The sequence below is a fragment of the Haemaphysalis longicornis genome, unplaced genomic scaffold (genome assembly GCF_048455015.1).
Source record: "Haemaphysalis longicornis isolate Haplotype H1 unplaced genomic scaffold, Haemaphysalis longicornis Haplotype H1 scaffold_5, whole genome shotgun sequence".
NCBI classification, from domain to species: Eukaryota; Metazoa; Arthropoda; class Arachnida; order Ixodida; family Ixodidae; genus Haemaphysalis; species Haemaphysalis longicornis.
In genome coordinates this window covers 58,520,869-58,544,136 of record NW_027526385.1, presented here as the reverse complement: position 1 = coordinate 58,544,136, position 23,268 = coordinate 58,520,869, and the positions used below count along the sequence as shown (strand labels likewise).

Sequence of the window (23,268 nt, the reverse complement as noted above, 5' to 3'; positions counted from 1 at the left end):
CCTGTTTTTAAGTGCTGTGCGTTTGAGCGATCATAAACAAAATGACTTGAGAGTTAGGTTGCGATGTAGTTAGATCCGCGCATGTTTTGTTTATGGCGCAGATTTTCGTGACTCCCACAACATACGTTATAAGAGGTCTCAACCGTAAATAACAGCAGGAGCTCACCTTGATCTGTGAGGGCTGTGAAACGATTTGTACTGTGCCCGCTGGTGCCACCGACACGGCCGCCTGGGGTGCCGGTGCTGCGACGACGGTGGGTGCCGTGGCGGCTGCCACTGTGGCCGAGGTGGCCGCTGTCGCCGTGGCCACAGCCGTAGCCGGAGCCAGAGAGATGGCTGGCCGGAGGGTGGTGATCTGGATGGTCTGTGGCTGTGTTGCGTTGACCGTGCCTGCGGCCGTGCTGGTGGCCACGGCCGGCGCTGCCTGGACGGGCAGGGTCAGGAGCTGCAGGCGGCCATCTGGCAGCCGGATCAGCTGCTGGCCTGTGGGCGGGTAAGGCACACTCAGGCACACAAAAGGGAGAAAAGAATCATGCCCAGTATCTAGCTCGATCGAAGAGCCAAAGGAAAAGGGCAAACTTTAGATGAGCACTGTAAGAGACGTAGATTTGACGAGTGCTCAACTCGTCATCTTATCCCATTCAGCTTGTCTAGAATCTGTGCTTCTCATGTGGCTCCCTCAACCCTTTGAAAGTTCTTGCCATAACTTTTTGGCAGGTCATGGATGAAATCCTTATGGCTGCTTCCACAACGCTATGGCACGAACTGAGGCACACCCTAGGGTACGGCACTGTCCCCTTTTCTATTCAATTTAGCAATCCTGGACATCCCCAAGAAGTTATTCCATTCGATACGAGCCTGCCGAGTACATTCCTTCTTAAACTTCCTTAGTTTATTTCTCTATTGAGTCCCTAGCCTTTTCCTATTTCGTTGGTGAGCCCCCTGCTGGGGCATGGACTGCAGGAGGCATAATTTCTGCACAGGATGCCAAGAGCCTGAGCACAGTATCATTTGCCGCCTTGCTTTCTCGTGCTTCCGAGCGGGACAGGCCCTTGCAAGAGCAACGCGGCTGCTGCTGACACTGGTGACCAAAGTTGATAGAGGAGCCCTGACAATTTCATTCAGTGTGTGCCTTCATTCTGTCCCTGAACGTAACCGCCATACCATGACATGCAGCTCTTGGGGCTACAAGACAGGCACTCCCAGGCCCTCACGCATCACTTAGCAAAAGTGAAGAAATTATCCCGAGTAAAATTCAAACAGGCACTTTCGTACACCCCGTAAGAATGCATTTATTGTTCCCAACGCAGTACACAGCCCAATGCAAATTCTGTAATCAATTCAGCACGACTGACTGCAAGGAAAACCCCGATGTACTACCCCTTCCAAATGCCCTTTCCCCTGAGCAGGGGGAGATTTGACCAGCAGTCGCCTGCTATGACGGCAGTCAACACGTGGCTTTCTAACCCAAGGAGCGACTCCTACTTTTACAGCTCAATAAAATTCACATCTCTCTCTCTCTCTCTCTAATGGGGAAGGGGAGGTGTGGGAGAGAGTGATGAAAGAAAGAAAAGGAGGTCAGTTCTGCTCATGATCATACACAATAAGACGCTCCTGTCATACCTAGAAGAGCAAAACGGCAGCTCTGGCAGCTCTGTTGAATGCTGCTCTCCATAAAGACGTGAGTGTGCACAATAGGATAAAGTACAAGCTCGGTACAAGAGGCACTGTTACAGGAGACACTTGGCTATAAGGGGCATTGGAATGAAAACGGTTTGGTTGTTTTTCCCCATGTTGGCCATGTTAGCAACACCATGTTGGTTACACAAGTGTCTTGTTATGAGGTTTTACTGTAGTAACTACAAAACTTTCAGTTTGTGGATAAGCTCAAGTTTTCTTACTGCTGAATTTTCCCGCTGCATGTAACTGGAAATGTGAAGAATGCTTTTATGAACAAATTGAGTGAAAAGAAGCATTGGAAAGTTATAGCAGAGTGAAGAACCAGCCCCGGTACAGGGCCTGGTACATGGTCAATGCACCTGCACATGTGCCCAGCCGGTCTCTCTCCCTCTGCGCATGTGCAGCGGCACTGGTTGGGTTCCAGGTACCGTACCAGGACCAGTTCTCCGCTCTGCTATAACTCTCTAATGATGCAGGCTCCCAACTCACCCGGCATGAGCCCCCGGACCTGGAGCTGTCCGTTGGGCCCCTGGATAATCTGGATCTGGGCGCGCACGGGCGCCGCCGTGCCCGTCGGGTTTGCCCCGAGGGCCGGCCGGATGACGGCGTTGGTGCCGCCGCCGCCGGCAGCAGCGGGCACCACCCCGCGCACCGCAATCACCGCGGGCCGTGCCTGGCCGGCCACGGGGGCCCGCACCACGATCTGCTGGGTGCCGGCCGCCCCCTTGGGCATCAGCGTGGGCGAGGCGGTGATGGGCAGCTTGGTGAGGCCGTCCGCGCTGTTGGCGGTGGCGCCCGCTGGCCGTGCCGTGAAGATGCGCCGCACGGCGCGACCCACCGCGCCGGGGTTGCCTGGCGTGCTCACCAGGCTCGTCAGGGTCGTGCCCTTGATCGGGCTACCTGACGAGGACACCAGGGCCACCTGTACGAAACGGGAAAGCGTTGCAGGCACATGCACGAGGAACCACTGAGTGCAGGAAAAGTTTTGGAGAAAGTTCCCTATTTGCAACAGAAGAGATGTGGGGCTAAGTTCACAAAGTGGCTCTGCAGGGGACACGCGGGTCGAAAAAACGCGATTTTTTCGAAATATACCGATTTTTTGTTTTCCCTTGTATTAGCATCTTTGACTATCCTTCTTTCATGGATAAAAAAATAAAAACGAAATACGAACGAGAACTTAGTGAAAAATGTGTCTGAATGACTCGCGGTGACCCAAGAAATCGCGCAATCAAGCCAAATTTCGGCCAGGTTTGAGAATTTATTCCGCACGGCAGCGTGGCTCGCCGCCATTTTGGTCACTTGAGAGAGGTAGATCAAGCCTTCTTCTCTCGATTGAGCCGCTCGCCAGCTTCGTATCTCCGTGTAAAAAAAAATAAAAAAATGTTTCTTCCCGCTTATTTTGCGAGCTCCCACTGGGCATTTAAATCACGTGACGCGAAAGCGGGACCGCCATTGGCTCTTGCCGCTTGTGAGCCGCCATCGCCCGCATCGTTCCGTTCGCTACTTCGCGCTATCTTTTCTATTTCCTTATCGTGTGTTTTTAATCGTGAACGGTGAGGAGAAGCGTGACTTTTGTCGCCGGAAGCAGCGTACTTCATGCCGGTACAAAGGAAAGCGCAAGCGGCGCAGCATTGTGACGACCACGGCCAATGCCGGCACGACCGGCACCGTGAGGCCTAACGGCGCCGGGCCTTCAAGCGTTGCAAGCGCGGCTCTACCAGGCGGGGCTGATTTTATCAGCGAAGATATCGGCTTTATAAGCGCATCGGAGAAGAAGTCGGCAGCCTTCCAAGGTGAGGAAGACAGCCAGCCACAGGAGCGGTGCAGTTATCTGTGGAGTCGGCGCTCTGACTGACCTTGAGTGCCGCCGTGTGCGCGACGTGCGGGAAGTGCGAACTCGTCGTAGTTGAGGTTGCGAACAAGCGGAAGGGCCTCGCATCGGTACTGGAACTGAAGTGCAAAAACGAGAAGTGCCCTGCGGGAGTGATTTCTTCAGTTTACTCGTCGCAGCGCGCTGCCGCCGTCGGTCGCCGAGGCCGCAAACCGGAACTCCGCAGTTCCGGTTTGCGGCCTCCCCGTGATAGTTTCGCCGTCAATGTGAAAGCGGTACTCGCTGCACGCGCGGTTGGCATCGGACACGATCAGCTGTGCAGGTTTTGTGCCATTCTTGGTCTACCAAAACCACAGCATCAAAAGACGTTCTACAACACTGCCAAGAAAGTTCATGTTGCGGCCACAAAAGGCGTCTCAGACAACCTTGCTGAAGCAAGGCAAGTAACTGCGTTGCAAGCTGGTCAGACTGACCTCAGTGTGATTTTTGATGGTACTTGGCAGAAGCAAAGACACGAGCCACAACAGTGTTGGCACTGCCATTTCTCTTGACACTGGTCTGTGCCTGGATTTTGAGGTGCTGTCAAACTACTTGTACTTGTAGCCGCCACCAAAAGCTTGATGAGCAAGAGGAGGAAGTGTGGCAAGCCTTTCATGCCTCTTGTGTGTGAAAAAAATGTTGACTGCTCATCCCATGCCATGGAGACGGAAGCAGCACTGCGCATCTGGCACAGGACACTATCGTACAACCTGCAGTTCACTGTAGTGGAGACTGCCACTGCCCTCGCAGGGTTGTGGTTCAACAGAGGCCACACTAGCTTTGAGCAAGTTCTCCAAGAACTGGGAATCTTCCCTTCAGAAGAACTGGTCAGACTAAGCAATGCAAGTGACCAGCGGAGGATCAGGCAGATGTGTGCAAAGCTGACTGCTAAGGCTAGCCCCATTGCCGCAGCCTGGTGAAACGGTCCCATACCAAGGACTACCCCAGCAAAAACCGTGAGGGTGCAACTTGTGCAGCAGGAGCATTCTAGTTTTAGTACCTCAATGTGGACATTTCAGACTGTATCCCCACCAAATTTCATGTTGTTCAAGCAAGAATTTCTGAATCTGCCAAAGAAATAAACTTTCAATTGCGTTTTTCTCAGCTTGTTGTTTTTGTCCGTTTTCTGAGTTTGTGCACACTTATTTTCCCACTTAAAGTTGTCGTATCAGGATGAAATTTTGCACAGATGTTCATTATAACACGTAGAGTGCACAAATCTTGTTCATTATGCAATTTGTGTCCTTAGATGTTTATGACGGTCATAAAACAAAAATATACAGAACAAAAAAAGGCACACTACCAGTCATTTTTTTTTCGTGGTGAGGAAAATGATGATGAGGCTTTTTCAGGTAGATTTGTGCACTCTGCAGTTCATAAGGAACCACCTAGGCTATTTTAAAAGTTTCAGAAAAAATTTTTACTATAAAAAAAAGTGTGCACAAAAAAGCCATTTTTCTGAAAGTCATGCTGCGTAACATTTTATCCGGAGCAGCTATTCAAAATCTGATTACATATATGACCAGAGGAGCTCAATCTCTATAAGCTGTGAAAATTTCAGCCTCCTAACTTCATTATTAAAAAAAAAGTTGTTTGGAGGAGCACGTCCCCTTAAAAACAAAAATCCAGCATAAAATTCAAAAAGCAAGCTAGTGCACATTTGAGGAAGGCTAACGTAAATTGCGCTGAATAGACAAACAGAGGAAGAAAGAAAGACAATGCGCAACTCACAACTAGTTGTGAGTTGCACATTGTCTTTCTTCCTCTGTTTGTCTATTAGGTGCAATTTTCGTAATTCATAATGCACCAACTAGCCCAACAGCACGTTTCACTGAGAAAGACTCATTTACTCAGGACTCTTCAATTTGCTGTCTTCAACTCATCGCGGATAGTCTGTGGGTGGTCTGGGCATCCTCCACGCTGTAGAAATTTATGAGAAAAACGAATGCCGGAAAGTCCGAGGTGAATCCGAGGAGGCTGTAAATCAAAGAGCCCCACTGCTGCCTACTTTTCTTTGCAGCCCACAAATTTCAACCACCTTTCGCCATCCGTAGCTTTCGATGAGAGAAGCAAGGTTGTCGGCCCCGTAAGCCAGCCCGCCATACTGCACCCACGAGCCTATCATGACTATCTTCTTCAGAGGATACTGGGCACCCATTGTGAACCCCCTGCTCTCACCTTGGTGAGCCCCTGGGCGGCGGCCTGCTGGGGCGTGGAGACGGTGACGGTGATGGTCTTGGTGCCCGGGGCGCCCACCTTGGTGGCTCCCCCGGTGGCCCCCGCGCCCCCTTCCTGCAGCCGCTTCTGCTGCATGGCCAGCCGCTGCTGCTTCAGCTGAGCCTCCATCTGGGCGCGGATCTTGTCCGCGCTCTGCTGCGCATGCACCTGGGCCAGCTTCTCCCGCACCGCCAGCTGCTGCTTTTCAATCCTGGGCAAGATAGAGGGGGAGTGCTTAGAACGACATTCACCCTACGCAATCTGGATTCCCAAAACTTGCACACGGCACAGACTGGAGTCACTAGATAAAGTTACAGAGTATTGGCACGCTTTTCTCCTATTGTTCCGTGCCGCTGCCGTGATCATTGGTCAGTTCGCATCACATGACGTTTGTTTACACTGCGATGGTTCATGGGCACCGCCATTTCGTTGTTTATGCGTTTTCTGTCGGTCAACTGTGGTAGCCTCAGCGTGTCCTCCCTGCTCTGCGGCTGCGCGCGATTGGTGCCCTTCCGAACGCAAATCAAAGACAGCAAGCTTCACAGCATTTCAGCTGCAGAAGTGTGTTCGAAGATGCCGCGTTTCTGCGTCTTCGGCAGTGTTGTTTACAAATGACCTCGCCAAAGTTAACGGTAAGGCCGGTAAAAACGGCAATCTCACAACACTGAGGAGGAGCACAGGCGCTAAACTCACTTCTCTCCAAACTGGCGGATCTCCCACAGCTCGAGGTCCTCCTCGGGCACCCAGACCTCGGTGACGGTGGGGCCCTTGTGCTGGGGGGACTCGGGACGCCGCCGCTCGCGCAGGCCCGTCCGCTGCGGGGTCACTTTCTCTGCAAGAGACGACGGCGGTGCACCGTTGAGGAGCGCTGCCCCTTCGCCCAGAGGCTGCACGGTTAGCAATAAGCACCCCAACCCTAGCCCCCCTATACCTCGGGGCTTGGAGGGCAGGTCGATGGGCACGGTGATGCGGCGCACGAGGTACTCGGAGCGCAGGCCGAAGGGCCCCACATCCTTGCGCTTGAGCAGCTCGGTGGTCTGCACGTCGCTCTCCGTTGTCATGGTGTTGGTGCCCCCCGGCGGGGGCTTGGCCGCCAGGTCGTCCCACCGCAGGCTTGCCCACAGCACCCGCAGCTGCAGGGCCACCTGCAATAGAGAGGGAGCTCGTTACAACAAAGAATGCTGCACAACACACAAAATGCCGCCACGAGTGCGGAAAACTTTGACTCAAAGAAGCACTGCATCTCCAAACAAAGAAACCCAAGTGTGAATATGCTGACCTGCTTAGCCAAGTCTTCACGACTGCACAAGATTGAAGTACTCAACAGGGTAAGATGGCGAGAAAATATCGGAACAACGCGCCGCCCACAGGTTGCTTCCCAACCAGTCTTTGGGCCGTTCACATCTTTGACTTCCCCGCAGAGCAACAGTGAGGATCACAATGGTGAGGATCCCACAAAAGGCTTAGCGACAGCAGCATGGACCCAAGCGAGCCCCACCCACCTGGTGGATGGTGGTGAGCATCTGGTTGCGGTACCTCCAGGCCGTCTTGAAGCAGGGCCGGGGGCTCACCCCGTACGGCCAGCTCTGCGGGTTCATCTTGGCCGTGTAGCTGCAAGACGAGGGGGAGGGAGGTGCTCATTTGTCTTTCAGCAACCATGTTCATCACATCTTCAATGGCCCGATCAGCATTATGCCAAGAAAGACCGCAAGCCTTGATGCAAATGCAGAGCTTCTACACGTGGTGCTCACATGTCCACGTGCGAAAAGGCATGGGGCGGGGCCTCTTCTGAGCTGCCTCGCACGACACCCGCGAGCTTCAAATTCTACTTCGAGCACTCTGGTGACATGCCACAGAAATTCTAGGACAGAGCCGCTCCGTGAAGGCATAAATCTTCCGAGTCCTCCAACTAACACTGCTCCCCTAACATTTTTTTTTTTCTTCTACAACTTAGGCGCAACAAAGTGCACCAGCTAAGGATCACACTTTTACGTCAGATGCCCTAGCCCGCCATCAGATGTCACTTGCAAAATACAAGACGATGGCAGCATGGCCACAACCTACTACAGCCAACTGCACCTTCCGTTGTTCCCCTACCTTTCCACCACAATTCTACACGAGTCAGCACACACAAGCACTCTGCCAGGATCTCAACAATGCATGCCACCCTCCAATTCAAACAGCCCCAGAGCATCCACCAAAATTTCATCAGCTCCTCAAACAGCGTGCCAGAGGTCCAGAAGAGCCCGTTACCTGAAGCCCGTGGCCTCGCGCAGGGACCCCCTGCGGGCCATCTTGCGGAGCTCGTGCTGGGGCAGCACCATGATGCTGCGCTGCTTGCTCACAAATGTCTGGAAGCGGCAGAAGGGCGGCAGGGTGCCCTTGTTCTTCTTCACCTTCTTGGTCACCTTGGTGATCTTGCCCAGGTACACCTTGTTGCTCGTCGTCACTGTCGTCGTCGTGCTCGTCGCCCGGCCGCCGGACACCGAGGTCGCCGTCAACGACTTTGACGCTGTCGCTGCCGCCGCGACAGCCGCCCCTGTGACCTTCGTGCCCGCAGACGACGCAACCACCGTCGTCGCCACCAACGCCTTCTTCACTGTGGTGGTCGCTGTCGTCGTCGTCGCAGTGGCAGGTGATGGCTCGGTCTTCACGTCCGGTTCAGTTTTCACCGCTGGAGAAGCGACGACGACTCTGACGCCTTGAGACAACAAGACCGGCGAGGGCTTTGTCACCGACACTGCACCGGGAACCTCGAGGGGCTTCCTGTCTATGTTATTGCTCACCGGTGTCACAGCCTTCGTACTGACCGGCGCAGGCTGCGAAATTTCGTTTTCTGCCCCGGCAGGTAACACCTCATTGTCCTCTTCGGCAGCCGACACCACCGACTTCTCTTTGGCCGGGGAAGACGGGTCTTTGGTGGGAGATTCAGTGGAAAGAGACGGCCGTCTCTCGGGTAAAGGAGACGGCTCTTCGTCAACGGACGTCTCCTCCTTGTTGGGACAAGGCGGCGACTCCTCGTCGGCCACCAAGGGCTGCTCGTCTTCAACCACAGTCTCGTCGCCGCAGACAACCTCTTCCGCGATGGGAGGATCAGTGAGCACGGTCTCCTCGGCGGCCGTGTCGAAGAGCGGCATCTCGGACTCTTCCGTCTCGACCACCTCCTCGGCCGCGACTGTGGTCATCTCGACGTCGTTGCACGGTTCTGGAACAGCCTCCGGCAGCTCCTCCGACGGCTCGCGCTTCACTGACACAGTGCTAGTCGTGCTGGTGGTCGTCACGGTGGTCCGAGACACGGTGGTGGTCGTCGTGGTCGTCATGGTGGTTGTCTGCTCCACCGCGGGCTGCTCCACCTGTGTGGAGAAGCGGAGCCAAAATGCTCACACGCAAGCACGAGTGTGTGATACAGAGCTCCACCATCAAGCATGGACTTAGGCTCTGTTGGCTTACTTGGATCTGCCACTTGTTTGGGTAGTGTACCGTTTATCTGGCCAAGCCAAGTCATGCCAATCAACCGTATCCATAGCATGACTGAAGCTTTTGTAAAGCTTGTAAAGCGTAAAATAGATTTCAAAAATTTGCTTTCCTTGGACAATCCATCCCAAGCAAGGAAACAAAGCAAACACGAACGTGCCAGGGCAGGCTATCAGAGTCTACCCACAGCTGCCCACGCACACACTGCCCCTCCTTCCCAGATTAGGATATCCAGTTCACCCATTCGAAGGCAGCCCCTTACCTCATCAGCCTCGGCGGTCGACTTCAAAAGGCTCTGCAGCTTCACTTCCGCCTTGATCTCCGGCTTCGTCTCGCCGTTGGACATCGCAGCGCCGCCGTTAGTGGCCACAGCGCTGGAGGCAGTCCGCCCGGCATTGTTGTCGGTTGCGGTTGCCTCCACCTTGACGAGCACCTTCGAGGAGCGGCACACGGCCGAGTAGCAGCCGCTTGCGCCGGGCGTCGCCAAGCTCCGCCGGCACTGGGGCGAGTAACATCGCCTCGCCCTCTCCACAACGTCCAGCCCCTGGAAACGAGAAAGCAGTACAGTCAAGTCCCGCTACAATAGAATTGATGGGACATGCGAAAAATTTCACTGAAGCGGAAATTCGTTGAGGCAAAATTTGCCGCAACATACCACGGGAGGGCAAGAAAAATAGCCACGTATACCGTATTTACTCGCATAATGAACCCCCTCCCCCCTTTTCTTCTTGAGAATTTACTTTCTTGTCATCTTGCGTAAAAAATGCAGCGAGATTATGTTTTTATCTTGGCAAAGTTGATGATGCCATACACGATAGCAGTAACTTGATATCATGGCACAGTACGCGCAGAAACGCTAGAAACATTAAAGCCGTTCCACTCAATGTGAAAGCTGTCGGAAGTGCAGAGCAGTGATTCGCCATAACGGGCTGTAGCGCCGTTACCTCCTCACTGCTACCACTAAGTGCAATTCAAATTTCCCGCCTTCGCAGTGCTCGCGTGCCCCCTGCCTGGAACAGCGCCAGCGGGAGTTCTGTTATTTTTGTGCTTGCTTTTTCTCCCGCACGTGCCGGTGTTGCACTGCCACTTTTTTTCACTTACTACCGTAAAAAACAACCCAACGAGCATTCCTAACTAAATGAACACGTGCTAGGTTAATTGCGCATAATTTGCCTCAAATGTACTTAGTTTTCTTTGAGCTAAACAACGGGGAGTTGTAGGACAAGCCCCAGCAGTTTACGAGTTTCGACTGCTTATGACTATATAAACCGCTCTGGTTTTGAAACCTGTGGGACGCCGCGACGACAGAACGCCGTGTGGCTCTACTTGGGTCCAGCAATCGAGCTACTATGACAAGGCAAGCCCCTAAAGTGCTCTGCATTTAAAAATGCATTTTAACAAAAGGAAATCTCCACAGTAGCCGGAGACATGAGTGTGAATTCTGTGACTCACAATTGGTAATTGCTGCAGTAACCGCAAGCGCGGCTTTAACTTATACCTTGCGTTCATTTTGAGAAATCTGCAATTCTTAGCGCCCAGAAGAACGGATGCCGCCGAGAGGAAGCAGCCCGGCTAGTGCTGGCGAGACGTGATAAGAACGCAAACAGGATCTTTTTTTTGTTTTGTTTTGTTTTGTCCGCTCTGTGTTCGCGATGCCGAAGGTGGTTGGTTGCTTATCAGAATGACGTGCAGGTAGTGGAAACCTCCGGCGTTGTGGCTCGGCTCTCTATCTCCAGATGTTCGAAAAGGAAAAGGGTGGCTAATTGCTTATCTGCACAAGGTTCTAATCGCAACAACTTACCACACCCGGAAAGGGGTGGGGGCTCGCTGTCTTCAGAGGTGTGCCAAGAGCAGGGGCAGTTGTGGATGATCAGGATAGGGCAAACGAAACACGCAAACTAGAGGGTGTTATTTTTTTTAAGATTTCCCCTTAAGTGTGCTACACTGCCCCTTGGGAAGCTGAGAAGCTCACCGTGGACGCCTCCTCGCTGGCTCCGACCATGCCGTTGGGCAGCGGCCGGGGCGCCTTGACGGGCGACTCCACGGTCTCCACGTCGATGTGCGGCTCCGCCTTGACCCGGGCCGTCTCGGCCATCTTGTCCTCCAGCTCCTTCAGCTTCAGCCGCCGCTCCAGGAAGCCGTCAATCTTGGTCGGCTTGGCCACCTGCAATGGGGGCACAAGGACCGCCACTGCTCAGCCACCACTCACGGCCACGCATTGACAGCGGATGGGAACTTCACAATGTGTACAACTTCCCTGTGGACAATGTGTACAACTTCTCTGTGGACTGGCTAGTTGAGAAACTAAATAAAAATGGGCACGATGACAGAGGAGGAAGCAGGATCGAGACTTTTGGAGCAGCTTGGGGAGCAGGAATAATGCTGTTTTGGAGCAGGTTTGGAGCAGTGAAAGAAGAGTTTTGGAGCACCGAGAGGCGAATTTCGGAGCAGTGCAAGTCTGTCTGGGAGCAGATTCCTAGAGTCAAGCACCACTTGCAATTTCTCCCTCCTGTAAACAAAAAATAAATATTCAAATGGTTTTTACTCAACATTCAATAAATACTGAGCCGACTACTTTTTCAACAAGTTACAGTCCCAGAATCAAAGCATCATTGCCGACAGAGCAATAACTAGGGAAAAAAAAAAAAGAGACAAGCAATTCTTTGTGGATGACCTAGCTAGACTGCAGACAAGTGTGTTGCTACAACACCATTACAGCCATGAGAAACGACCAAGAGACGACCAGAGCTAGGCGAAATGGCCTCTCTTGCACCTACGGTTAAACACTTGCCTTCATTCTACACCTAATGAGACTCTAAACAAATGAAAAAAAAAAATACTTGGAAAGTTAAGTGGAAACAAGAAATGATTTGAATTATACCTGACTTAGACTCCAGAGAAATTAAGACGCATGCATCATGGCGCAGCGCGGTCTGCGGTGAAGCTGAAAATTGTGACAAGTGACTCTGAACGTTAGTCCCTTAGGGAGTCCGCCGATGCGCGCGGCTGAACCATCACGGCTGAACCACGAGTCCCTACTGCTCCCTGCACAATGTGACTGCCATGGAACCTCATCTCACTGTTGCCTCACACTTTGTGGCACCGCTCGGGAGCCGGTTTGGAGCGCAACATTGCCTTTTGGAGCAGGATGGTGCAGGAAGAGGAAACTGGCGCAGCTTGGCACAAATGGCGCAGCACTTCCTCCCATGCAGTGATAGAGACATCTGAGCAGCCAACTTCCGCACCATTGTTTCCAAGACACCTACATTAGTCTGGGAGCTACAGGCAATTTTACTCTCGCTCTGGAGATGAGAATTCTCATTCTACGCAACTCCGCCAACGAATGTAGGTTTGGACAGAACCTAGCCAGGCACAGCTTCACTGCAATAAAAGGGGAGAGAGGTGCGTGGGTGTTACTCTCTCTCCCAAATCAGCGAAGCTTTGCAGGTGCATTCAGAGATGCCCAAAATGCTACCTCCGTCGAAGCAGTTCCCGTGACACTGAGGAACAGTGACAGCCTCACAAGAAGAGGAATCAATTCCAACTCCTCAATGTGATGGATCCTGCGGCACTGTCCCTCTCGATCCTGCATTCCTTTCCCGCATTACTCAGAAGACCAAGGACAGCCCCCTGTGAGCCCAATCTCCCCTCTGCTCTTCATTTCACAACTCGAATCCTCGTCCCTCAGGACACAGGCACACTGGTGGCACGAGCCCTCCTCACCTTGGGGTAGAGGCTGCGGACTGGCGACGAGAGCGACTCGGACACGTCCACCAGCTCCACGACCATGGCCCGGGAGGCCAGCATTGCCTTGAGCAGGGTCTCGCCCGTGATCTTCACCTCCGTTGTCCCCTCCTTGGAGGAGGAGTTCCCTGAGGGTGCTGCCTCGCCCCCCTCAGACTTCATCTCGGCGTCCTCGCCGGTCTCCTTCGAGGCCTGGTGGGGGTTCGCAAAATGCGCAAGGACAGAGCCGAGTCATGGCACTGGCCATACCGTCAGTCACTGGGTAAGCCACTCTAGGTGATTGTGAATCTCTAACGCACTTATTACTTGAAATGCACAACCACAGCTCCCTGCCCCCCCTTCCCCATATTTCTCGATACCGTAAAACCTTGTTACAAGAGACCCTCAAGAGACCTTGTAACGCCGCCTGGCGGCGTCTCTTGTATGCAATGTTGCTAACACGGCGAACCAACCAAACCGCTTTCATTCAAACTTCTCTTATAACCAAGCGTCTCTTGTAACAGTGTCTCTTTCTACGAGGTTTTACTGTGTTTAGCATTAGCAGCAAAAGGAGCTAGGCCGGCGGATGCCTTGACAACCTGGAAATTTTCTTAAACTTCAGTTGTCACGGGAATTATCATATAATGCGTACTGTATTTTCCCGGCTATGAGCTGCACAAATGAGCCACACCCCCTCATAATTAGCTCCTCATGTGAGAACACCTTTCATGTGAGTGCAACCTTTCAAATATTAATGCTCGCACCTACACTGAGTGCTGTCTTTCACTGGACACACCTCTAAAAGACAAAAATTGCACAGTGGCACAGCTCACCCATGCAATACGAGAGTGAAAGGACCATTGCAACACTAAAGAAGCTGCAAGGGTGGCAGCCATGTTAGTAAGAGCAACAAATGACATTTCTCTAATGAACCAATCTTCACTAGACCACCTAGGAGGCAGATCAACAGAGCAGTGGTTGCCCCAGCTACCTTGGCGGCGTCCTGGGAGGCCTTGGGGTCAGTGGCGGCAGCGTTGCGGTGTCCCTGCAGGGCGATGACCACCTTGTGGGGCCCCGCCCGCAGGCCCACCGTGTGTGCGGGCACGTGGCGCACCGTGCGCGTGCAGCTCTGCCACTGCCAGCCGCCCTGGCCCGTGATGCGGTACTCCTCGCCCTTCTGCTTCCACACCTGGTGCTTGAGGCCCAGGGTGTACTTGACCCACACGCTGCGGTCCACCTCCTCCTCCATGAGCTCCCGCCGCTCACGCTTCTCCAGCTTCTTCTTCTCCTCCCGCTCAGCCGCCGTCGTTCTCCGCAGCTGGGTGTGCCCTGCAGGAGGAACACTCCTCAGCTCTCTCTCTCTCTCTCTCTCTCTCTCTACCCTTCCATTCACCACGCGAACATGCAACCGAAGCAGCGACCAAGAAGAACAGCAGGGGGAGCAGGACAGGACCCTGGGGGGTGCCCTCACCGAGCGAGTCATTCCAGGCGGCGTTGAAGAGCACCGGCTTGACGGAGGCCTCGAGGATGGCCAGGGCCAGGGAGAAGTCCCTCGGGGAGGTGCACATGTTGACCGCGCGCAGCCAGTTGCCCCGGTGGATGGCCCAGTTGGGGTGCAGCAGGGCCGCCGGGACGCTGCTCTCCAGCTGCAGCAGCGTCTGCCGCAGGGTGCCCACCAGCGACGCCCGGCTGCCGTGCACCGCCCCGCCCCACTGCATGTGCGAGGGAGCACGCACAGAGGACGCGTGATGTGGGGCAGAGGGGGACTGCAGCGCCGCCCGCCACCCGCACACGTTAGCCACACACACTCACTCGGCCACTCGCACTCGGGGCCCGTCGCAACGTGCTCACCCAAACGCATCGCCACACAGAGCATACTCTCATGCTGACTCTCGCCATAACCACCACACGGAGGGACTGACCTTGAACTCGGAGGCCGCGGTGAGGGAGAACTTGTGGGAGAGGTGCCGGCGCTTGTCCCGGTCCTCGGCGTGCTGGTGCTTGTTGAGGGCCAGCGTGTTGCTGTTGTACTGGTTGGCAAAGCTGCGGTAGCTGCCCTCCATGCCCAGCTTGAAGAGCAGCGAACCCGAGTTGAGGGGCACGCCCCCGCTGGCCCCCTTGGCGCCCCGCTGCACCCGCGAGATCTCCCCGTCCTTGGTCAGCACCAGCACCGAGTCCCCGTCCCCAGAGGCGCCGTCCCCTCCTGCCCCTCCACCTGCCTTCTTGTTGCCCGCTCCGACGCCCCCTCGTGAGTCAAAGGCGGCAAAGCTCCGGGGAACCAGGGAACCCGTCTTCGATCGGGTCACGATGCCTGAACGGGTGCCTGCGGGCAGCAACAAGCCATGAGTTCTTACCCACATAGCAAATGGGTGACAATTACAAGTGAACCTAAACTAACTTCAAGTGAACTGTGACATCTTGTAAGAAGCAGGGGAACAAGCCTGGATATTTTTTAAAATGCGCTAAATGAGAGGTACACGAGTGTTACCCTGCTCCACCCTCGTAAGAAAAACTACTCGCACCAACAACAGCAAATACACCTGGCTACGCAAGACAGAAGCAGTAAATAATGACCACGTGGCAAACGATATAAACGAAGCATGGCATGTAACTTCGTCTTTCCAACACTTCTGTGTGACAATTTCCACAGGACTGTAACAGCTTGCCCGTATCCAACTTCACGTTGGCCTGCAACCCTTGCTAGCTGTCTACCAGACGGTGTTCCAATCAGGATGGACAATAGAGACCCAAAATGATCCAATACACATTTCTTTCCGGCGCTTTACATCACTGGAGATAGGTGCCCTTACACTTCCTCAACATACGTAGCGCCAAATAGAACATTCACTGACAGATTCTCAACCTACGTAGTACCAAATAGACCATTCACTAACAAAAACAAAAGACCGAAAAAAAAAAAAAAAAAATTGCAACGCCTTATTCCAAATGAAACAAACAAGCAGCTATGCGACCTGTTCCCCTCTACACCCCAGCAACCCATAGCAGTCACAAGCCCAAAGCAAGGACGTTCTCGGGCAGCGCAGCCACAACGCTTCAAGCAGGAGGAGAGCCTACCTTCAGGCTCCTCCTTGACAGCTGCCCTTGCAGCCGCCTTTTTCGCACTGTCTTCCTCGGATGACTTCTTACCGGCCGGGTCATCTTCAGCGCCTTCTGCAGAATGCTCCGCATCGGCCACCCCCTCCTCGCCCTCTTTGTGGTCCGGCGTTTTGAGATCAGTCTCCACCTCTTCACTCCCCTTCACTGCAAGCACAACCGCACAAAGGGACCCACTTAGGCGGCAACAACAGGCATCCAAAAGCCCTTTATCAGAATGGCAGGTGACAAGATGCCACCACCAGTCACGTGTTCTTACATGCCACAATCTTTTCTACTGGACTCTCTCAAAACTGCAATGAGTGAATTCAGCGAAGATTCATTCCTTCTCAAAGAGACTGTACAGGGCTGTGCATTAGCATGGGACATGTTTGACAAGACTTACACACACACCCACACACACACACGCACACACACAAATTCTTTTGCGAAGTTTGCCTTCGGAACAGCACAGTCAAAAATTTTCATTTTAATTTATATCATACATAGACACTGCCCAAACATGCAAAAACACATAACTGTAAAAAAGTAATTTCCCCAATGCTGCCATTTAAAACTCGTATGATTGCCATCCAAAACTTGTATGATTATGTAAAACACTGGGATTCTATTCTTAACTCATGATATAAAAACAAAAACCATTATATTGAGTGAGACAATTACTGCTCTCAACCAGCTGGATAGGTGGGCGCTTCAATAATTGAAGCCAGCACACACACACACACACACACACATGCACACACCTTGCGTCATGAAATGCTGGGCGCACTGCCAGTTGCTTTGTCTATGCTCTGCACAGAGACATAACAAGGCCCCTGGCACAACTCCCAATCTCAAATGGGAATGCAAAGATTAACATGCCCACCCAAGCAAATCAGGACCCCAACTCACCCAGGGTGACTGTCTTGGTGCTGGTGGTGGTGGTTACCACCATGGTGGTCACGGTGGTGGTCGTGGTGACCAGCTCTTCCTCCACCTCCTCCATGGGGGCCACCTCTTCAGATTTCACGGGCTCGGACAGCATCTCGTCCAGCGTCCGCACCTCCCCTCCCCCATCCTCTTCCCCCTCCTGGTGGTCCATGTGCACCACGTTGGTGTGGGACACCACGTTCATCTCCTCCTCCACAATCTCCTCCTTGATGCCACCGGAGGCAGCACCCAGGTGGTGGTGGTGGTGGCCGCCCATCAGGCCCCCGTCGTCGCACAGGGACGGGGCGGGCATGAGCAGGCCGTCCTCCGCATTCAGCAGGCCCCGCTCCACGCTCTCCTGGACGGCCGCGGCGGCCAGGGCCTGTGCCCCACCAGAGACGGAGCAAGAACATAAAGGGGACTGTTAGGTGGATCCTTCCTCCCACCACTTGCACAAGATTTTATGCGGGGATTCGGGAATAATCCTCGGTCGCTTAACAGGGCAGCTAGCTCATTTCTTTCAACAAGTTTGCAAAGAAACGCAAAGCGGAGTTTGCAAAATGCCCTGTTCCCATCGGTGCCAGATTTTGGGACCAATGCCCATTTTCATTCTCGCACGGGGGGTTCTCCCCACCAAAATGTGCAGCCAACACTTGTCGGGGACCACAGAGAGGGAAGGTATTATTGGTGGAACCCTCCCTCAGCTGATTCCAGTGAAAAAAGCAAGGGAGCAAGAAATGGACTGTAGTAATGACAAAAAATGGGCGAGTTGGTAAAGGTTCACCTTCAGAGTGGAAAAATGGAAGGAACAAAGGGAGAAGAAAACAGCACCTGTCCTGCGTTTTCTTTTCCCCTGTTCCGGCAATTTTTTGCACCGTGAAGATGAGCAACAAACGGCGCACTCACCGCGTTCTCCTCCTCCAGTCGACGCCGCTCCTCCGCCTCCTGGGCTTCCCGCTGTTTCCGCTCCTCTTCCTCCTTGGCTCGTCGGGCGGCCCGCTCAGCCTGCACCTTGACCAAGGCCGCTGCACACGCATGCCACAGGAGTGTCACCACAAAGCCTCTCTGCAATGGCATGGTTGTCTCCAGCATATGTCACAGCAAGAGGGTAACAGAACTGAATTTAGTGAAGAAAAACTGGGACTCCTCAGTAGACAGTAAACACATCCATATTTTGCCTCCATCACAAATGCAGCCACCAAAGCTTGCATCAATTTACTGTTACAGACACTTCGAAAACCAACGTTAAAAGCTACCCGAATTCATGGCAATCTTGGCGCCTGTTTGGGAACTAAGGGCCCTCTCTTTGCTTACAAGGTAACAAATGGCAGAATTCCATGCCCCCTCTTATTTTCCACTGATACGCTCTCACCAATTAAAGTCCCAACCACATGCTCGTGTCAAATCGTCATACTTGTGCAACGACATAACCCGGCGTAAGCGAGCGCAAAGTCTGCGTACTCCGGCATACACCGAATACATCACTATGCGCTTGTTACGCCCAAGTCAGAGCCAGCAAGACATAGAAACAAAGTTTCGGGCGCACACTGTTGACGTCGACCACTGGCGGTGATGTTATCTGGCGGTTAGGCAGCATAGCAGGTTAGGCTAATTGATAAATAAGCTCACTTAACTACTAATTACGTGATAAAACTAAGTGATTTATAAAATATGGGGAGCAGACAACAAGAGAAAACACGCAAAGCAACGGGCAACTTTGGGAGCATGGCAGCTTACGCCAAATGGGCTGGAGGGCTTTGTGCCTGCCAAATAAGCATACTAATTCTTAACATTTTTCGATGTCCCAAGAACTGTTGTAGTTGCTCTGTATTAAATATATGTAAGTTTGTGAGAATTGGCGTTATTTGTTTTATTATAGTTAAAATGTACTTGAACTGGTCGCCGCAAAGCTGTGTCTAGGGTAGTCTAGCTACACTGCGCGGCGCATTAAAGGGACACTGAAGTGATTCGTAAGCATTGCGGGATTACTGGTGCAAATTATAGCCTGGAGTCTCTAGGCCATGTTTTGACCACTCTCGCTGCGTTTTGGCGGTTTCGACCACTGGAGCAATTTGCCAGCAGCACTTCAAATACTCCTCCGGGTCTGTGCTAGAATGCATTACATGCTAGAATCACAAATGCACTGCTGGAGTGAGTGATGTCACTAATTTGAAATGCACAAGAATGTCTGGATCACTTTGTAGTCTGTCAAAAACGAAAAAGTAAAAAATATTGCCACCAAGTGTGGTGTGCTTTCAACTTTAGAAAGCGTACTACTGAGTTACAGTCACTGACAGCCTTGTTTCCAGCCTTTCATTCCATGATGAGCTTAAAGATACTGTGGCACTGACACTGTCAGTGACAGTAAGACACTGTCAGTAACGTCACAAAGTAGGACACAGGACAGCAAGACAAGTAAGTAAGGCAGTAAGTAAGGCAATGAAAGTGGCAGTTACCATCCCGATTTACATGATCCCGCCTACGTATGTGCGTTTGACTACTTAATACAGCAGATGCGCACACTGAGAATCCATCACCAACGCTACATTTCAAAAAATGGAATAGGAGAGGAGTAGGGGGGAACACGCACCATTTTCAACGTCCAGGTAGGTCTTGCGGTTCCCCTTGGAGGCATTGGTGAGCTTCTCGGTGAGCTCCATGTGGCGGACTATCTCCTCGCGGAACTCGGCAATTGTCCGGCACAGGTCCAGCTCCAGATCTTCCGCATCCAGCACATCCAGCAGCTCCTCCAGCTGCGCTGGTGACGAGTAGTAGAACGCCTCGTTGTTCTCCCCTTCCCTGCAAGGCACATCGCACACACACACACACTCTTCATTTGATCTCAAACTAACGGCACCGCACATCAAGAAGTATCCACATCCTGTCCCCCATCCCAGGCTACCCTGTATGTGTCACCTTCTAACACGGCCACCAACATGTCCCCGACAAGTCATTCCTTTTTGTTTGGTAAATGAGCACTCGCTACGACTGTGCCTCAAGTAGTGAGGTCCCAGTAGCTGTGATTTGGGTTCGAGTCCTATGCCGGCAACTTCCCAGCGTCCCCAGTAGTAGTGGTACGGTACTCACACAAATATCCTCCGGCACAAGAACCAGTACTTGCGGCCATGCCGGTCCAGACCGAGACACTCTTGCCGACTCAGGAGGCCCCCTTTCTCAATGTCCGATATGCAGTCCGTCACACCAGACACCTGAAAGTGCGCTAAACGTGAGTCTCACGCAGAGTGAAACAACGGCAGACTCCCCAGGGTCAAAGAGACACACCAAAGGCAACAGGGAAAAATATGCAATGTCCCCACCACACCAGCACCTGGCAAACGTTGACATGTCTAGTCATTCGGTCGGGGTATTACAGCGAATTCTCATGCCAGCAAAATTACTTGCGCCAAGCGAATTGTGAATAAGACACCAGGGGCGGTATTCTCGTAACTGTCGCTTTTGAAAACGTCCCTTTTGCGCCCCTTTCTCGTGACGTACTTCCAGTTAACCAGTGAGCGTTGGCAGTAGATTTACCGGGCTTGCGTTACGTCACTTCCGGTTGTTTGCTTTTAGCCAATCAGGGCTTCCCAAAAGGGACACTTTTGAAAGGGACGCAAAAGGGACAAAACTTGAGAATACCGCCCCATGTTAACACAATCATGGTTTGAAAACCGTTTGAACTGGGCAGATTTCTGGATACCTCCAGGTCTAGTCACTCAAACAAGAAAACTTTCCGTACGCTTACTTCACTCAGCAGAAAAGAGGCCTTGGCACAGGCCTCAACAATAACTGATATGATAACAGCGGAGCAGTTTGCCAAGACCTCCCAAAGCCTGACATGGTCAGGGGACTAAATCCCTAAAATTCGAGGCTAAACTAAGCCACTTGGCCACTAACACGAGAAAAGGACAACAGAAAAAAGAAAGGCTTCTCGTTCCCGTAGTGAGCCTATACTGAAAGCAGGCCTTCTTGACAACTGACAGGAATGGGACTATTTAACGGGGCGTTTGATTGAAACGATTCAACCAGCGTCTACTCTGCCCCAGGTAACCACCCACTTTCAGCGAAAAAGGCAACTTCCTCAGGTTGTGGGTTAAAAATGACATCAGTCTGCCACTGAAACAGTTCCCCACGAATTCCTGAAAGGCCGCCACCTGTCATCACACTCCAATGCCGGCTATAAAATGAGAGGTAAAGCAGGTCCACAGACTGCACTTAGGCAGCAGCTCCTAGAAATAAACAGAGCAGACCAAACAGCTTTCCCCCCCAGTTTTAACCACAGCCCATGCATACCATAGTCTCTCCCGAAAGTGGCCCAACATACTCGGAAATCCAAATGCATTGGACAAAAGCTACCAGCTAAGAAATGCATCCAGATCGTGATGGATGCAAAGGAAACTGGTCCTTCTCTTGACAGTAAGAAAGATATCTGTCCAAACTGAACAAGCAAACATTTCCAACACAACCAAGGCACTTTCACTCCTATTCTTCTTCAACCAACTTGCCCCACGGGGAAAGCACACATTGTTTCCTGAGAATAAGACAACACCCTCACACTCCTAGGCTAGTTGTACGAATCACCACATGCCAGCCAGAAAGACATGTAGTTTGTACATTCCCGGACTCATAATAAAACATGACGGCATGCTTGTTTATGTGCAACGTGGCCAGCCATGCACAAAAGTAGTTTCCAGCACGCAATTTATATTTGCAACTGCAAAGGAAAAGGCAGCAGGGCGACAGCTAAATGGGCAGAATGATTGAGGATTCAGCAACTCCGGAGCAGCCACCATTGCCTGAATCTTCCTCATGTTACGGAAACAAATTTTCACACCCTGGTGGGCAGGCAGGCTGGGTCTTGCTACTTTCGCTCTGTGACAACACAAAGAAGGCAGAACAGACCATGCTTGTACAGGCAGCGAGATTCTGAACGCAAGATGTGCGCAGGCCCGACGATAAGTGTCAGCTGACTCGTGTGCCGAGGGCCACCAGAGTCGTTTATCACTTTGCGCTTGCAGCTTCCTAAGGAGCCCAAGCTGGAGGGGGGCAGGCAATATGCATCGACAGCAAGTGAGATAGAAGGAGCACTGCTAGACGCTGCGGTAGGGAGCCAAAAGAAGAGGCGGCTTCATGTGATGATGTATTCTCGAAAGAACTTCACCCGCCCAATTTGATTGTACTAACTCGCCATCTGCGACGCTGATTGAGCTTCAGGATCACATTCAACATACAAAAAAAAATTCAGCCAACAAGGTGTAAACCTCGAAGGGTGCCTTGAAGAATGAAACGCCGCCGTGAGGGCACACATATTTGAAGTAAAACAGCAATCTAGTTATCTGCTTCCCACATCCGCTTACACCCTTGAATATCGTTCCAACCAGCTGCGTGAGAAGTGGGAAACTCGCATGCATGCCAGCAGTTTGTACAAGTACAAGCTGACAGGCATCATTTGCGTACCACACCCATCAATTGTGTTTAGCCAAGGGACACTGGAGGTATAACCCAGCGTTTGCTTATGTGTAAGAAAATATTCCATGAATGGTTGACGCACAGATGAGTACACTTTGATGCGTCTAAATTTTAATTATATGTACCAAAATAATTTTTTAAAATTCAGGTTTTACTCAAAAAGGTCAGCACCTGAGGCTGTAACTTCAAGATTCCTGTTTGTGTGACGCCATGGAGCATGGTGTCACAAAAATCGCACAATCTGCTTCAGTGCTTTCATGCCCGCATCAACATTTTCTTTTTCCAGCATTCATGCACATAAAGGCACTAGCCTTTCACTGATAAAATCTACAAAAAGTGTCTCCTCCGTTTTCTTTTTGGATCGGGCTGCATTTTCGTTGCTGCGAAAGCGCCGAACAATTTAGTCTTGCTGCTCCAGCTTCTCATTAGGTTCCTTCCCTTTTACAAAAGCTCGATGATTTGTTTCTTACGTTTTATCTCCCTCCTTTCAGCCTTAGCAAAAAACAGTTCGCAGGTATTTACTGCATCACACTCATTTCTAACTGTTTACATCCAAGCTACAACACATACAAGCACGAAAGGATGTCGGCATTCCAAGCACATCATCGGCCAGAGCTTCCATTAATTTCTGACCAATCCTGTGAGGGTCGATTTGCTGCCATAATCACACTCGATAGCCTTTTTAGAACTAGATGGCACAGAAAATCTGCATGCTAACCAAACAGCCTACGCACACCCCAAAATTATTCGTTCTCCTCGGAGCAGGTTCTCATACAATGACATCCTTCAAGCCTGGCGTCATAAATGTAAAAAAC

At 52.0% G+C, this 23,268-nt stretch overlaps 1 protein-coding gene across 3 annotated transcripts in view; it reads right to left on the bottom strand.

The window, feature by feature from the left end:
- The window catches only part of E(bx) (nucleosome-remodeling factor subunit NURF301 E(bx)), a 38,742-nt gene that overhangs the window by 12,373 nt on the left and 3,101 nt on the right, over positions 1–23,268 (bottom strand). The window contains exons 2-19 of one of the 3 annotated variants that reach the window (XM_077670467.1): positions 20,075–20,196; positions 19,578–19,786; positions 17,894–18,012; positions 16,970–17,369; positions 16,112–16,225; positions 14,887–15,287; positions 14,436–14,730; positions 13,956–14,293; positions 12,965–13,177; positions 11,214–11,405; positions 9,504–9,785; positions 8,021–9,120; positions 7,270–7,378; positions 6,699–6,912; positions 6,461–6,599; positions 5,729–5,978; positions 2,170–2,602; positions 167–483 (exon numbers count right to left, since the gene is read on the bottom strand). In XM_077670467.1, the coding sequence (XP_077526593.1) occupies positions 167–483; positions 2,170–2,602; positions 5,729–5,978; positions 6,461–6,599; positions 6,699–6,912; positions 7,270–7,378; positions 8,021–9,120; positions 9,504–9,785; positions 11,214–11,405; positions 12,965–13,177; positions 13,956–14,293; positions 14,436–14,730; positions 14,887–15,287; positions 16,112–16,225; positions 16,970–17,369; positions 17,894–18,012; positions 19,578–19,786; positions 20,075–20,196 (5,247 nt within the window). Of the gene's footprint in view, positions 1–166; positions 484–2,169; positions 2,603–5,728; positions 5,979–6,460; positions 6,600–6,698; positions 6,913–7,269; positions 7,379–8,020; positions 9,121–9,503; positions 9,786–11,213; positions 11,406–12,964; positions 13,178–13,955; positions 14,294–14,435; positions 14,731–14,886; positions 15,288–16,039; positions 16,226–16,969; positions 17,370–17,893; positions 18,013–19,577; positions 19,787–20,074; positions 20,197–23,268 lie in introns of all 3 variants that reach the window. The other 2 variants (XM_077670464.1, XM_077670466.1) reach the window with 2 other exon arrangements.